The 12,076-nt window shown below is 39.9% G+C and overlaps 2 protein-coding genes across 2 annotated transcripts in view; both read right to left on the reverse strand.

Moving 5' to 3' along the window:
• The window catches only part of TyrRS (Tyrosyl-tRNA synthetase), a 58,384-nt gene that overhangs the window by 30,557 nt on the left and 15,751 nt on the right, over nucleotides 1–12,076 (reverse strand). The gene's annotated exons all lie outside the window — the stretch shown is intronic.
• LOC105188872 (histone-lysine N-methyltransferase SETMAR-like) lies at nucleotides 2,394–3,541 on the reverse strand. The gene is made up of 2 exons (XM_025300495.1): nucleotides 3,153–3,541; nucleotides 2,394–3,071 (listed from the first exon to the last, which is right to left on the reverse strand). The coding sequence occupies exons 1-2, from the start codon at nucleotides 3,165–3,167 to the stop codon at nucleotides 2,877–2,879; spliced, it is 210 nt and encodes a 69-aa protein (XP_025156280.1). The 5' UTR covers nucleotides 3,168–3,541; the 3' UTR covers nucleotides 2,394–2,876.

Below are 12,076 nucleotides of genomic sequence, written 5' to 3' on the forward strand. Positions count from 1 at the left end.
TTGACTATGCACTTAAGACTGGTATGATCTGTTCCGTACGGCTACAAAAAATAAAAAAGTAAAAACACAAAAAATTAAAAAAACAAAAAGAAATTAAAAAATGAAATTTAAAAAATAAAGAAATAGAAAATTAAAAATTAAAAAAAATTAAAAAAAAATAGAAAAATAGAGTGTAAAATCCTACCATAACCTCCACGTGGCGCACTCTGAGGTCGTAATATTTCACCAGTTAATACGGAAGTAAATATATATTTGAAGAGAGGCGGGGTCCAGGGTCAGCGCGTCATGGAGCGTGGTGTCCCGCAGGGGTCGGTTCTCGGCCCCCTGCTATGGGACATCGCGTTCGACTGGGTGCTTCGCTCTCCCCTTCCCCCTGGCTGCCACGTCATCTACTACGCAGATGACACATTGGTAGTGGCCGGAGGCAGGGATTAGGGGGAAGCCCGCCTCCGAGCGGAGGCGGCATTCCGTGGTGAGTACTATCACGGATCTGGGTCCGAATGTGGCGCCCCAGAAGACGGAAGCCGTCTTTTTTCACGACGGCAGCCGTGGGGCGCCGCCGGAGACCCGGGTCCTGGTGGACGGAGTCCGTGTCCGCGTCGGACCCACGATCAAGTATCTGGGCCTGACGTTGGACGGTGGAATTTCGGGGCCCACATCAAGGGCCTGGCCCTCCGGGTCCGGAAAGCAGGCCTGGCGTTGGCAGGCCTGATGAAGACCCAGGGGGTCCCGGATGGCACGCTCGCCGCCTCTATACCGGTGTGGTGCTCTCGATCGCCCTCTACGGGGCGCCCTGGCTTATGGCCTCCGACCGCAACAAAATGCTCCTGTGCGGAGCCATGTGGTCGGTGGTCGTAAGGGCGATCCGGAGGTACTGCACCATATCGTATAGGGCGGCGACGGCCCTCGCTGGCTCCCCCTCCCCCCGTGGAGCTCCTAGCCGATGAAAGGCACATCCTTCGTTGGAGGATGAAGGAGCTCCGCGAGGAGGGGGAGGGTTTATCAGCCAGGGACCTGGGGGCCCTGAGATCCCAGACCAGAGCCCGAGTCCTGGAACGGTGGTCGGTCATACCGGCCGACCCCCAGGGTTTCGGGCTCCGAACGGCTGAGGCCATCCACCCCTGTCTGCCAGAAATGGCAGACAGGAGGGGGCGCGGACTCACCTTTCATCTGGTGCAGGTGCTGACCGGGCATGGTTGCTTCGGTCGATACCTGCACCGGATCGGAAGGGAGCCCACCGACGAGTGTCACTACTGCTCGGCGCGGGAGGACACGGTGCAGCACATCCTAGCGGAATGCCAGGCGTAAGAGCTGCAGCGCCGTGTCCTCGCTTGGGCGGTGGGGTGCCAAGAGGGGGCCCTTTCGCTCCCGCACTTGCTGCGAGCAATGTGCGGGAGCGAGGAGGTATGGGGAGCGGCGGTTTCCTATTGTCGGGACGTGATGTCCCGCAAGGAGACCGAGTGGGAACGCCGCTCCTGACCCCGTCGCAGGGAGTGACGGCGGAGGGAGGCGGCGCTCCCCAGGGGTGGGGAGCGGGCCTGAGGTGGCGCCGGCCGAAAAGCGGCCTCCGATTCCTCGGAGGCGTCCTCGGCCGCCTTGGGCTCGCCTTCGACGCGACTGTGAAAGTGGGTGAGGGGGACTGAACCCACCCATCCACAGTGCGCGTCGGTGATAGAAGGGAGAAGGGGAGTGGGGCTTCGTTGGGGCCAGGACTCATTTTCTTACCTCTCTACCTATCCTACCCAGTAGGGAAGGGGGAAGGCGGTGGCGAGGAGGGAGGGCGGGTGTCCCTCTCCCTCCATAATTTAAACCGGAAGGCCAACCCGATCGGGTAACCGGTCGGAGCGCCGCGCCCTTGACTCCCTTTTAAAAGGGAAGGGCGCGGCACTTGGGCGTGCGGCTCCCTAAGAGCCCTGGGGCCGGGGTGTCGGGGCGGGAATGCAGGTGTAGTTCCCCTGACTCCCCCCATCACAGCCGGATCGGTAAGCAACCCGGTGGGGTTTAGCCGGTAGGAGTCCGGCATAAAAATCCCTCCCCAAAAGGGCGGGGTATCCATGATGGATTTCTCCACCGTTATCAAAAAAAGAAAAAAAGGTAAAAATATATATAATGAAATACCGTTAGTCACTAGAAGTAAAAATATTGGTCTGCCATATTGGATCCGCCATTTCTAATTTTCTAATTTCGACTCTGTATTTGTTATCTGTGATTGATAAAACATACATATACCGAGCTTGATATATATCTATAATATTAGGTGAAGTAAAAAGTTCTGAGCGTTTTTTCTCTTTATTTCGACGATGAAATTAACAAAGTTATGATTATCGGATTTAGATCAAATATGCGCCGTTTTGTTCGATAACTTTTGTCCATTTTGAATTTCATAATTCCGCGATTGAAGAAGTCCTCGTCCCTATTGGAAAAAACTTGACCAGCTCATTTTCACAAGCCCCTCTTGAGGCCAGTTTTGTACCATCAAGAAAATTTTGCAAATGCTTTAAAAGGTGATAATCGCTTAGATCTAGGTCTGGGTTATACGGCGGGTGCGATATAACCTCCCATCCAAACTCTTGGAGCTTCTGGCGTGTCGTCAAAGATGTGTGCGGCTTGGCATTGTCTTGATGGAACATAACACCCTTCCTATTGACCAATTCTGGCCGCTTCTCGTCGATCGCCTGCTTCAATCTGGTCAGTTGTTAACAATGTAGGTCCGAATTGAGTGATTGGCCCGATGGGAGCAGCTCATAGTGGATGATTCCCTTCCAATCCCACCAAACACAGTAAAACCTTCTTGGCCGTTAATCCGGGCTTGGCGATCGTTTGAACCGGCTCACCACGCTTGGACCACGATCTTTTTCGCCTGTTGTTCTCGTGACCTATTTTTCATCGCCAGTCACCATCCGCTTCAAAAATGGGTCGACTTCGTTACGCTTCAGCAAAGAATCGCAGATATGAATTCGGTCCAAAAGGTTCTTTTGCGTCAATTCGTGTGGCACCCATACATCGAGCTTCTTCTTGAGACCAGCCTTATGCAAATGGTTCCAAACGGTTTTCTGGCTAATCTTCAGTTCCTGGACAATGGAATAAGTGCTCGCATGCCGGTCCGACTCGACGTTCCATGATTTTATCGACATTTTCGACGATTGGCCTACCAGAGCGTGTCTCATCTTCGACGTCCATATTACCAGAACGGAATCGTTGGAACCACACCGCTTTGCTGTTGCATTCGGTACTGTATTGGGTCCATAAACAGCACAAATTTTTTTGGCCGTCTGCTCCGCTTTTTCTCTTTGGTCGTAGTAGTACTGAAGAATGTATCGAATTCTCTTTTTTTACCTCCATTTTGGAACGCTCTAACACACAACTGGTTTCACCAAACACAAAACTGTCAAAGAACTTTTTTTAAAGCGTTACGTCACCTTTAAGTCGCAGTATAGAATGACCAGATGCGACGTATACATCGTGAGATATGACCTCACTAAAGCCATCTAGCGGAAAACGCTCAAAACTTTTTACTTAACCCAATATTATATCAAAGTTAGCCATTTTAAGTCGCCATATTGGATCCGCCATTTTGAATTTCTCAAATTTGACTTTAGATTCTTTTTAGCGACCCAAAAACCTTGGAAGTATCTAGTTGTGTGCAAATTCGTTGAAAATTGGCAGAACTATTCAAGATGGACATATATAGGCCACTACTAGAAATATCACTGCTTTTTTTGGACATATATGGGCCATTACCAGTGAATTGGTTAAGTGCAAGGCTTGCTGCGGATTTGCTGCCAATTTGCTCTCGTGTCTTGTGCACAAGCGTTTCTCGGTATTTGGCACCTATTTGGAGCAAGGTTATGCACTGCAAAACTTGCGTGATTTTTCCAGCAAATTTGCTGCAAGTTGTCCGGTATACCAAGCCTTGATACATATTTGGTGGCAGTTTGCCAACAGAATTTGTAGCAAATTTGTTGCCTGTTTGCCATTAACACTTGATATCAATTCTTGCGCGGAATTTGTTCGTTCAAGTTTGGCTATCTGGGTAAAAGTATGGTTATGTATGCTTAAACATAAACTTATTTAATAAAGAATTTACTGGTATAATACCTACGAAAATTAATTATTTGAAGTTTTGAATAAGTAACCTTAGTACGATTATGTCAAAATCAATTATTCGAGCTTGTTTATTTTCTTACACAAAGTAAGTCAAATAATACTTCATTCAGAAAAATAGTCACCTTCGGATTCTAACTTTTTCCTGACGATCTAACAGCTTTTTTCACTATTCCTTTTTTATAAAAGTTTTCTTTTCTAGTATTAAAAAAGTGCCTCAACACCTTTGTCAATTTTGAAATTGTCAATTTTGTAAATAGTTTCTTGCCAAAAAAAGATGGTAATCCGACGGCGCGATGTCTGAAGAATATGGAAAAGGGATCTCCTTTGGTAAAAATTTCGAAAATCAAAATAATGAAAGATACGATGGCTTAAAGTGAGTGCTATTAAAGTTTAAGAAATTGTTTTTGTGCTGTTTTTGAATACACAGATTAAGTTAATATATAAATGTTTCGTGCGTGTGTGTGTTTGTGTGTGTGCGTGTGCGCACGTGTGTGTAGGTGTGTGTCACACAGAGATCAGGAGCCCGTGGTTCGTCACTTCCACAGTATTTAATGACTCCAAACCCTCTCTGTCGTGTGTGTATCTCTGCGTGTATGTGCGTACGTCCATGTCCATGTGTGTGCGTGTGCGTGTGTGTGTGTCACGCAGAGATCAGGATAATATAACTATATTTGGATACTTAATAGTTTATTGATATCTTGCATAGCCTAAGAATCATGTGGTCATGTTCCCTTATGGTCTTATGGTTCTTAACCCATTAACGCCCAAAAGTCCTAAAATATTAGCCTTACTTTGCAACTATATTTTATGTAGAGAAACATATTATATAAGGTTGGAATAGCATTTCCTCATGTTTTCGGAGTCATTTTATAAGATTCCGCCATCGTTTAGATTCACAATAAAATTCAATATGGTGGAATTTTTGGAAAAAAGTGAAAAATCGACAATTTTATTTTTTATAAGCTTGATTTCGTATCAAAAACGTTACTTTGATACAGATACAAGTATCACATCTTGTCTCAAAAATATTGAACTTTCAAGGTATACATTGGTGAAAATGTGAATTCAAGATGGCTGCCTCAAAATGACGGTTTGGACGAAAAAACTTAAAAAATAATGTATTTTTAGAATAACTGCGCAAAATTCTAGTATTTAGCATCAATTTAGTATCCAGGGTACTGATTTTAGGATATTTGCTGACAACTAATTTATATTAGAGAATTTTAAAATAGCGGATCCAGGATGGCGACTAAAAGGCATGAATAATCGTGAAAATTTCCAGATTTTCATGAATTTTCTTCTATTATTTTCATATTCATGAATTATTTTCGAAACGTACACACGCACATATACAGGGTAGGTAATTATAGATTTGCAAACTTTATAAAAAACATCTAGATAAGTACAACGGACGGGAAAAAATAAAAATCGACTATGTAAAATTTTGAGAAAAATTGCTAAATAAATGAGCGAATAAACGTTCAGTGGGCATGCGTTGTGAGCATCGTAGGCATGCTACTCCGCACGGTTTTTTCTAAAACCTTTTTTGTTTTTCAGAAACTAATTGTTTAAATTAAAATGAAATAACCTTGTATAATGGGACACAAGACCGACCTGAAGATCTACACGTTGATAGTGTTAAGTGTTCTGTCATGAATAAAGGTTGTACTAACAATGTGAAAAGACTTAAGAATTTACTAAATGAATTCAATGGTGCAAGAAAAATATTTCGGATTCCGGAAAATAATAAATTAAAATACTACAGGACACACATTATCTTGACATAAACGGAACAAGAGAACTAATCAGCTCTATATTACGAGAAAAATCTCTAAGTTAGTTCCATTCAAATCCTGAATACATAATATGTACAGACACATGAAATACAGAGTGTTCATGACCACCCATCCAACCCTTATATTTTGAAAAAAAGGTGATGGTAGGAAGTTGGAAAAACATACTTCTCATAAAAGCTGGTTTAAAATTTCTGATGGTGGTATTTCCATGTTTGGGAAATTTCTAGAAATACCGGAAACTGAAAGCAACTTGAAACCCATTGCATCATAGCGGGACACATGTGTCCCGCTTATATTTTCTTCATTTTTTAATTATATTTCTTCATTTTTCGATTATATTTCATAACTTCAATTATTCTTTTTTGTTTATCCACTATTTGAACACTTAATTATGATAAATGTTCATTGATTTCATCAATATTGTTTATATTTTTTTGTTATAAACAAATCAAGACAAAAAAAGCGTTTCTAGAAATTCATTTCTAAAAAAAAATCCCCCATGAACAAACTGTTTTTCACCTAAATTTATGTTTTTAAGATCGCTGATTACTAATCCGCTATCAGAATTGGATAAAATAAAATATTTTTTATTGTAAACAAAATGTTGAAGCTCAATTTCGAAAATTTGTAGAATTGCACTAAAAGTTGATATTCTAAATATTGTTTTTCTACAGAGAAGCAGTTTTCTATATTATATTTATCATTTTGAAGTCGATTACAAATCCGTCGATAAATTCTTATTATATTAGTATTTTTCATAATATATAAAAATATTGAAGAAAAACACAAAAATTGTAGAATAGCACTGGAATTCAATAATCTTCAACGTTTTTCTCTTTAGATTCTCTTTACATTCATAATCTTGAATTCGTTACATACATGCATATTCGTTACATATAGATAGTTTGAAAACTTGTCGAATACTTTGGTATAAATAATTTATTCATTATTATTCCGACAAATGATGATTTTTCTTTGTAAAGGAAGCGACACATGTTTCTATATAAATTTGGATGTGCTAAACACGAATTTGCTATTAAAATTGACCTAGGAATTCAATCTTCTCAGTGAAATAAGTATTTATATTTATTCCTAAGTAACAATCATCCGTATATAGTAAGCATTGTATTTTTTGGAAATATATTGTGTCCGAGCCACAAAGTTTGTGGCAGCGTCCGTTGTCCGTGAGCCTTAGGCATCTGATGCTGATTTTGACAACCGAAGATTGTCTGGACGACGGAAAATCGATAAGAAGAAAACAACAACAGCTGACAGAGAGTCTCTGGCAAGCTGTCATCGTAGGCAGACGCTAGAATTGTAGATCAGAGAATTATTCTTGTTTAAAGCTTGAGTGAGCTGCGCTGTAAATAGTAAAGCTTGTTATTCTTACGCGAGTGTTTTTTTACCTGAGTGCAAGAAAGTGCGAGTGCGAAAGTGAGCGCAACAATATACTCATTTCACACACAATTTTTATGATTTCAGACAGTTGTGTTATAATACAAATCCGACATTGACCCATCAACATTGGCAGTCTTATTTCTATGTATATTTTGTATATTTATCGTAACATTCGTCTTCGTATCTCACAAGGTTCTATCAATATTCTATAATTCCTAATTAAAAATTGTTGGATAAAATACTATTGTTTTCATACTAGCAAATGATGGAATCTGTCAAAGTATCAAGTGATTTAGAACTCAGCGACCCCAAAAATGCGAATAATAATTTTTGTACGGATTCGACTAAATATCCTTTCAAGCCGCCATATTGCGTCTTCCATGTTGAATAGTATTTTTTCGAAATTCTGATGGCAGATTCAAACTTAGCAACCGTATAGAAATAAAGACATATAGAATCATGATTTTTGTGAAAATTCGACCACTCACTTAATTGCGTGACTCAAAGGGTTAAATGGCAACATAGGACAACGTGCGTATCGTTGGATAGAGTTTGTAAAAAGAAACAACTTTTACTTAAAACAAAATTTATGTATATATGAACATATCATAAATCTAAGTGTGATGTGTCTTCTAAAGGAAAGACAGATATTTGACTATCAAACAACCCAGACGGACAAATTTCAGTAGACTGTCTGCATAGAGATTGAATTCGAGAATTAAAATAGTAACATAAACACAAAAATATGTCTTTATACAAGAAACATTATATATAACAGCATATAAAAGAAGCAATCTGATGTCATGAAAATTGTGGCATATGTCACAATTGTGTCGGCAAGAGGACACAATTAATCAGCGATACAAACAAACTGATATTTTGCTGCAAAGTACGGAATAATAAATACGTATTTCTTACACCAAGCATATTACAAACATGTCAGTTCAATGATACCATAAAATATACATAGAACACATGCGTGCTATTGCCAACATGTCTGTCTGTCTAGGAAGTTGCTCTTGGAGAGAAAATCCAAACGTTGAACGTGGTATTGAAAAATCATTCAACGAGTAACCACAAAAAGATCATTTTGATAAACTAAATACCGATTACAAGTAATGATTATCGACTAAATTATCGACAGAATATTCGACCTAGAATTATGGGATCAAGCGAAGTTACATTTCAACAATGCAGCTGAGCTATTAAAAGCGTTGAAAAGTATTATTTTCAAAAATAATATAAAACCGAACCAAAATCAGCAAGAATTAGCCAATATCAATCTAAGAAGAAAACAAAGTCGACTGCTCCTGAGCGAGCTGAGATAAATCCAATGTTGAAAGAAGCTATGACTGAATTTTGCAAGAAAAGATATTTCGTGCATCAGATTATGCAAATTACGAACAAGACTGTAAATCATCAACTTAATAAGTTCAGTGAAAAACTGAGCGAGATATTATCTGGAATGAATATTATCCAGTCATTCATTGGAGCTGTACCGTGTATGATATCCGTAACTTATATTGTTTTGGATGACAAAAGTAATGTTCTCCTTGGTAGTGATTGTTGATGCTGGATCAGTTTGATTAAATCCAATGCGACGATTAGTTAGTATATCCCGATAACGGGAAACAATTTTCATTTTAATAATATTAACGTTTCGTAAATAGAAAGATTAAATATTTTTGTTAAAGATAACACCATTATTATCAATATAAAATCTTTTGTCGTGCCGGGTAAACGATGAACAGTAATATATTATTAGCTAGAAACTTTATCTCCAATTCCGCGATAAAAATAATAACTGATCGAACATTTGAAGTTATGTGGAATAAAACTTATCAGAAAACAGAAATTTTTGTTAACCACAAGACTGCGCCGATCGATCGCTTAACGAATTAGATTTAAATGTTAATCCGAGTGTTTTATATGATATAGCGAAAAACTTGCGAAGTTTATACAATACATATTAGATAAATACAAATGTCACATGCCGCAATGCTAACCCACTGTTTTTTTTATTCAAGATCCTTCTGATAACTATTAGGTTGTCAGAAAAATCATGACGTATTCTTTCTATATTTTTCGAAGGTCATTTATTTAAAGAATAGAATAGAAGAAAAGAATTTATTAAAGAATAACGATCAATCAATATATTGCCCGTTTTGTTCGATGACCTTTTGCCATCTTTCAGTGAGTTTCATAATTCCTTGTTCATAGAAAAACCTGTCTTTATCGGCGAAAAATTGGACAAGATGCTGATTTACGAGATGCCTCATCTGAATTTAACGTTATACCACGCAAAGAGTTTTGAAGAGAGCGAAACAAGCGGAAGTCTAACGGCGCAAGGTCAAGCGAGTATGGTGGATGTGGCAACATATCTCATCCAAGCTCCAATAATTTTTAATGGATGATCAAACTTGTGTGTGGTCTTGCGTTGTCGTGATGGAATATGATTCCTTTACGATTAATGATCTCTGAACGTTTCTGGATGATAGATTCGTTCAAACTATCCAATTGCCGATAGTACACATTCGAATTGATTGTTTGGTTCCTTGGTAGAAATTCGCTAAATACGATACCTTTAAAATCCTACCACACTAAGAGCATAACTTTCCTCTGATGAATGTCTGCTTTCGATGTCGTTTGAGGCGAATCATAACGTCGGGACCGTTTGCGCTCAACATTGTTGCAAATAATCCACTTCTCATCACCAGTTATCATTCGCTACAAAAAAGGATCGTTTTTCTCATGTTTAATGAGCATATCGCAGATGTTTATACGCGCCGTCAAATGAATTTCTGTGAATTCATGAGGAATCCAAATATCGAGCTTGCTTACGTATTCCAGCTTGTTCAGGGATCGTGAACGCTTGAATGATGGATGTTTAATATTTCTGCAATCTCTCGTGTCGTGTAACGTGAGTTTGACTCGATCAATGCCTTTATTTTGTCATCAAAAGGTCTTGGTGGATCTTCCTGATTGAGGAGCGTCGTTGAGATCAAAATCACCAGCACGGAATGTCGTGAACCATCGTTGGCACTGACGTTCTTATAGAGCAGTGCTGGGAATTAAGTGAGCAGCGCGAGCCGATTTCAGAGGCAACGCCCGCGCTTCCCCCACTACCTCTCGAAGCGCGGCGGCCGAGCCGCCGATTGCGCGTGAGACGCTCTGCCTCAGGAACGGTCTCATATACGATATAAGATGGGATCGCATCCTCCGTCAAACCAAAAATAAAATATTTATTTATCCTTAAAAAATAATTCTTACTCTCATTGATGATGAAATATTATGCTTTTATTTCTAATATAATAAATTCTCTTTAATAATAATATAATGATAACAATATTTAAGAATATAATTATTAAAGTTTTGTTAATAGATTTCCACATTACCCATGAGGTACTATTGTTGATGCGTTATTTTTTTAAGTGGTTTCCCTAGTAGGCCTACTCCACTAAAAATTAATATATTGGGTGAGTGCAAAAGTTCGTGCGGAGTTTCAATAGATGGAGTTATAAGCGTCGTAAAGTGTTGTCATTAATACTTCCATCTACATATTATATAACGTTGGAAAGGTGACATCTTCAGCTGTTATTAAAAAAAAATCATTTGTTTTCATACAAACTGCTTCGAGAAATATCACTTTAAAAATGAGTATCGATAAGGTGCATTTACGGCATGTTATGCTTTACGAGTTTCGGAAGGGAATAAACGTTGCCGCAGCCGTAAAAAACATTCAGGATGTTTATCAGGATGAAGCACCAGCTAAACGAACTGTGGAAAATTGGTTTGCTAAATTTCGGCGCGGAGAATTTAACCTTGAAGACGAGCCACGCTCTGGTCGACCTTCTGACATTGATGACGATGTTTTGCGTACTTTAGTGCTCAATAATCCGCGAATTTCAACAGAAGAAGTTGCTACAGCACTAAACGTTGACCGATCAACCGCTTTTCGGCGTTTAAAAAAGATGGGATTCGATTTGAAGCTCGATATATGGGTGCCCCATTTGTTGACCGAGAAGAACAAAATCAAGCGAATTTCTGCAGCCGTTTCTTTACTCGGGCGGCTCAATAACGAGTCGTTTTTGGATCGACTAGTGACGGGCAATGAGAAATGGGTCCTCTACAACAATGTTCAGCGCAAACGGACATGGAAACAATCAGGTGAGCATGGTGACGTAATGCCAAAGGCCAGTTTGTACCCGATGAAGGTGATGCTCTCTGTTTGGTGGGATTGCAAGGGCATAATCTATTTCGAGCTTCTCCCCGCTGGCGAAACGATTGATTCGGACAAGTACTGTCGCCAATTAACCAATCTGAATCGAGAAATAAAAGAGAAACGTCCGATTTTGTCAAATCGCAAGGGAGTCGTCTTTCATCACGACAACGCCAGACCACACGTTTCGAAAAAGACGCTGCGCAAACTGAAGAGCCTGAAATGGGATGTCTTAACGCATCCACCGTATTCTCCTGATATCGCACCATCTGACTATCACTTGTTCCGGTCATTGCAAAATTATTTAAATGGAAAAAACTTTGACTCTTTGGAGGCCTTAAAAACGGCGTCTCTTCGTTCTTCGAATCTAAACCGCGCAGTTTTTATGATCGAGGCATCCGTATGCTGCCAGAACGTTGGGAAAAGATTATAGAAAACGATGGAGAATATATCATTGATTGAATAAAGATTTTTGTTTGCCTAATCACTGTGTGACTTTTACTCACAAACTCCGCACGAACTTTTGTACTCACCCAATAGATGAAATACCAGGTAT

This window comes from Harpegnathos saltator, unplaced genomic scaffold, assembly GCF_003227715.2.
Source record: "Harpegnathos saltator strain DR-91 unplaced genomic scaffold, Hsal_v8.6 scaffold109, whole genome shotgun sequence".
In the NCBI taxonomy this organism is placed as follows: domain Eukaryota; kingdom Metazoa; phylum Arthropoda; class Insecta; order Hymenoptera; family Formicidae; genus Harpegnathos; species Harpegnathos saltator.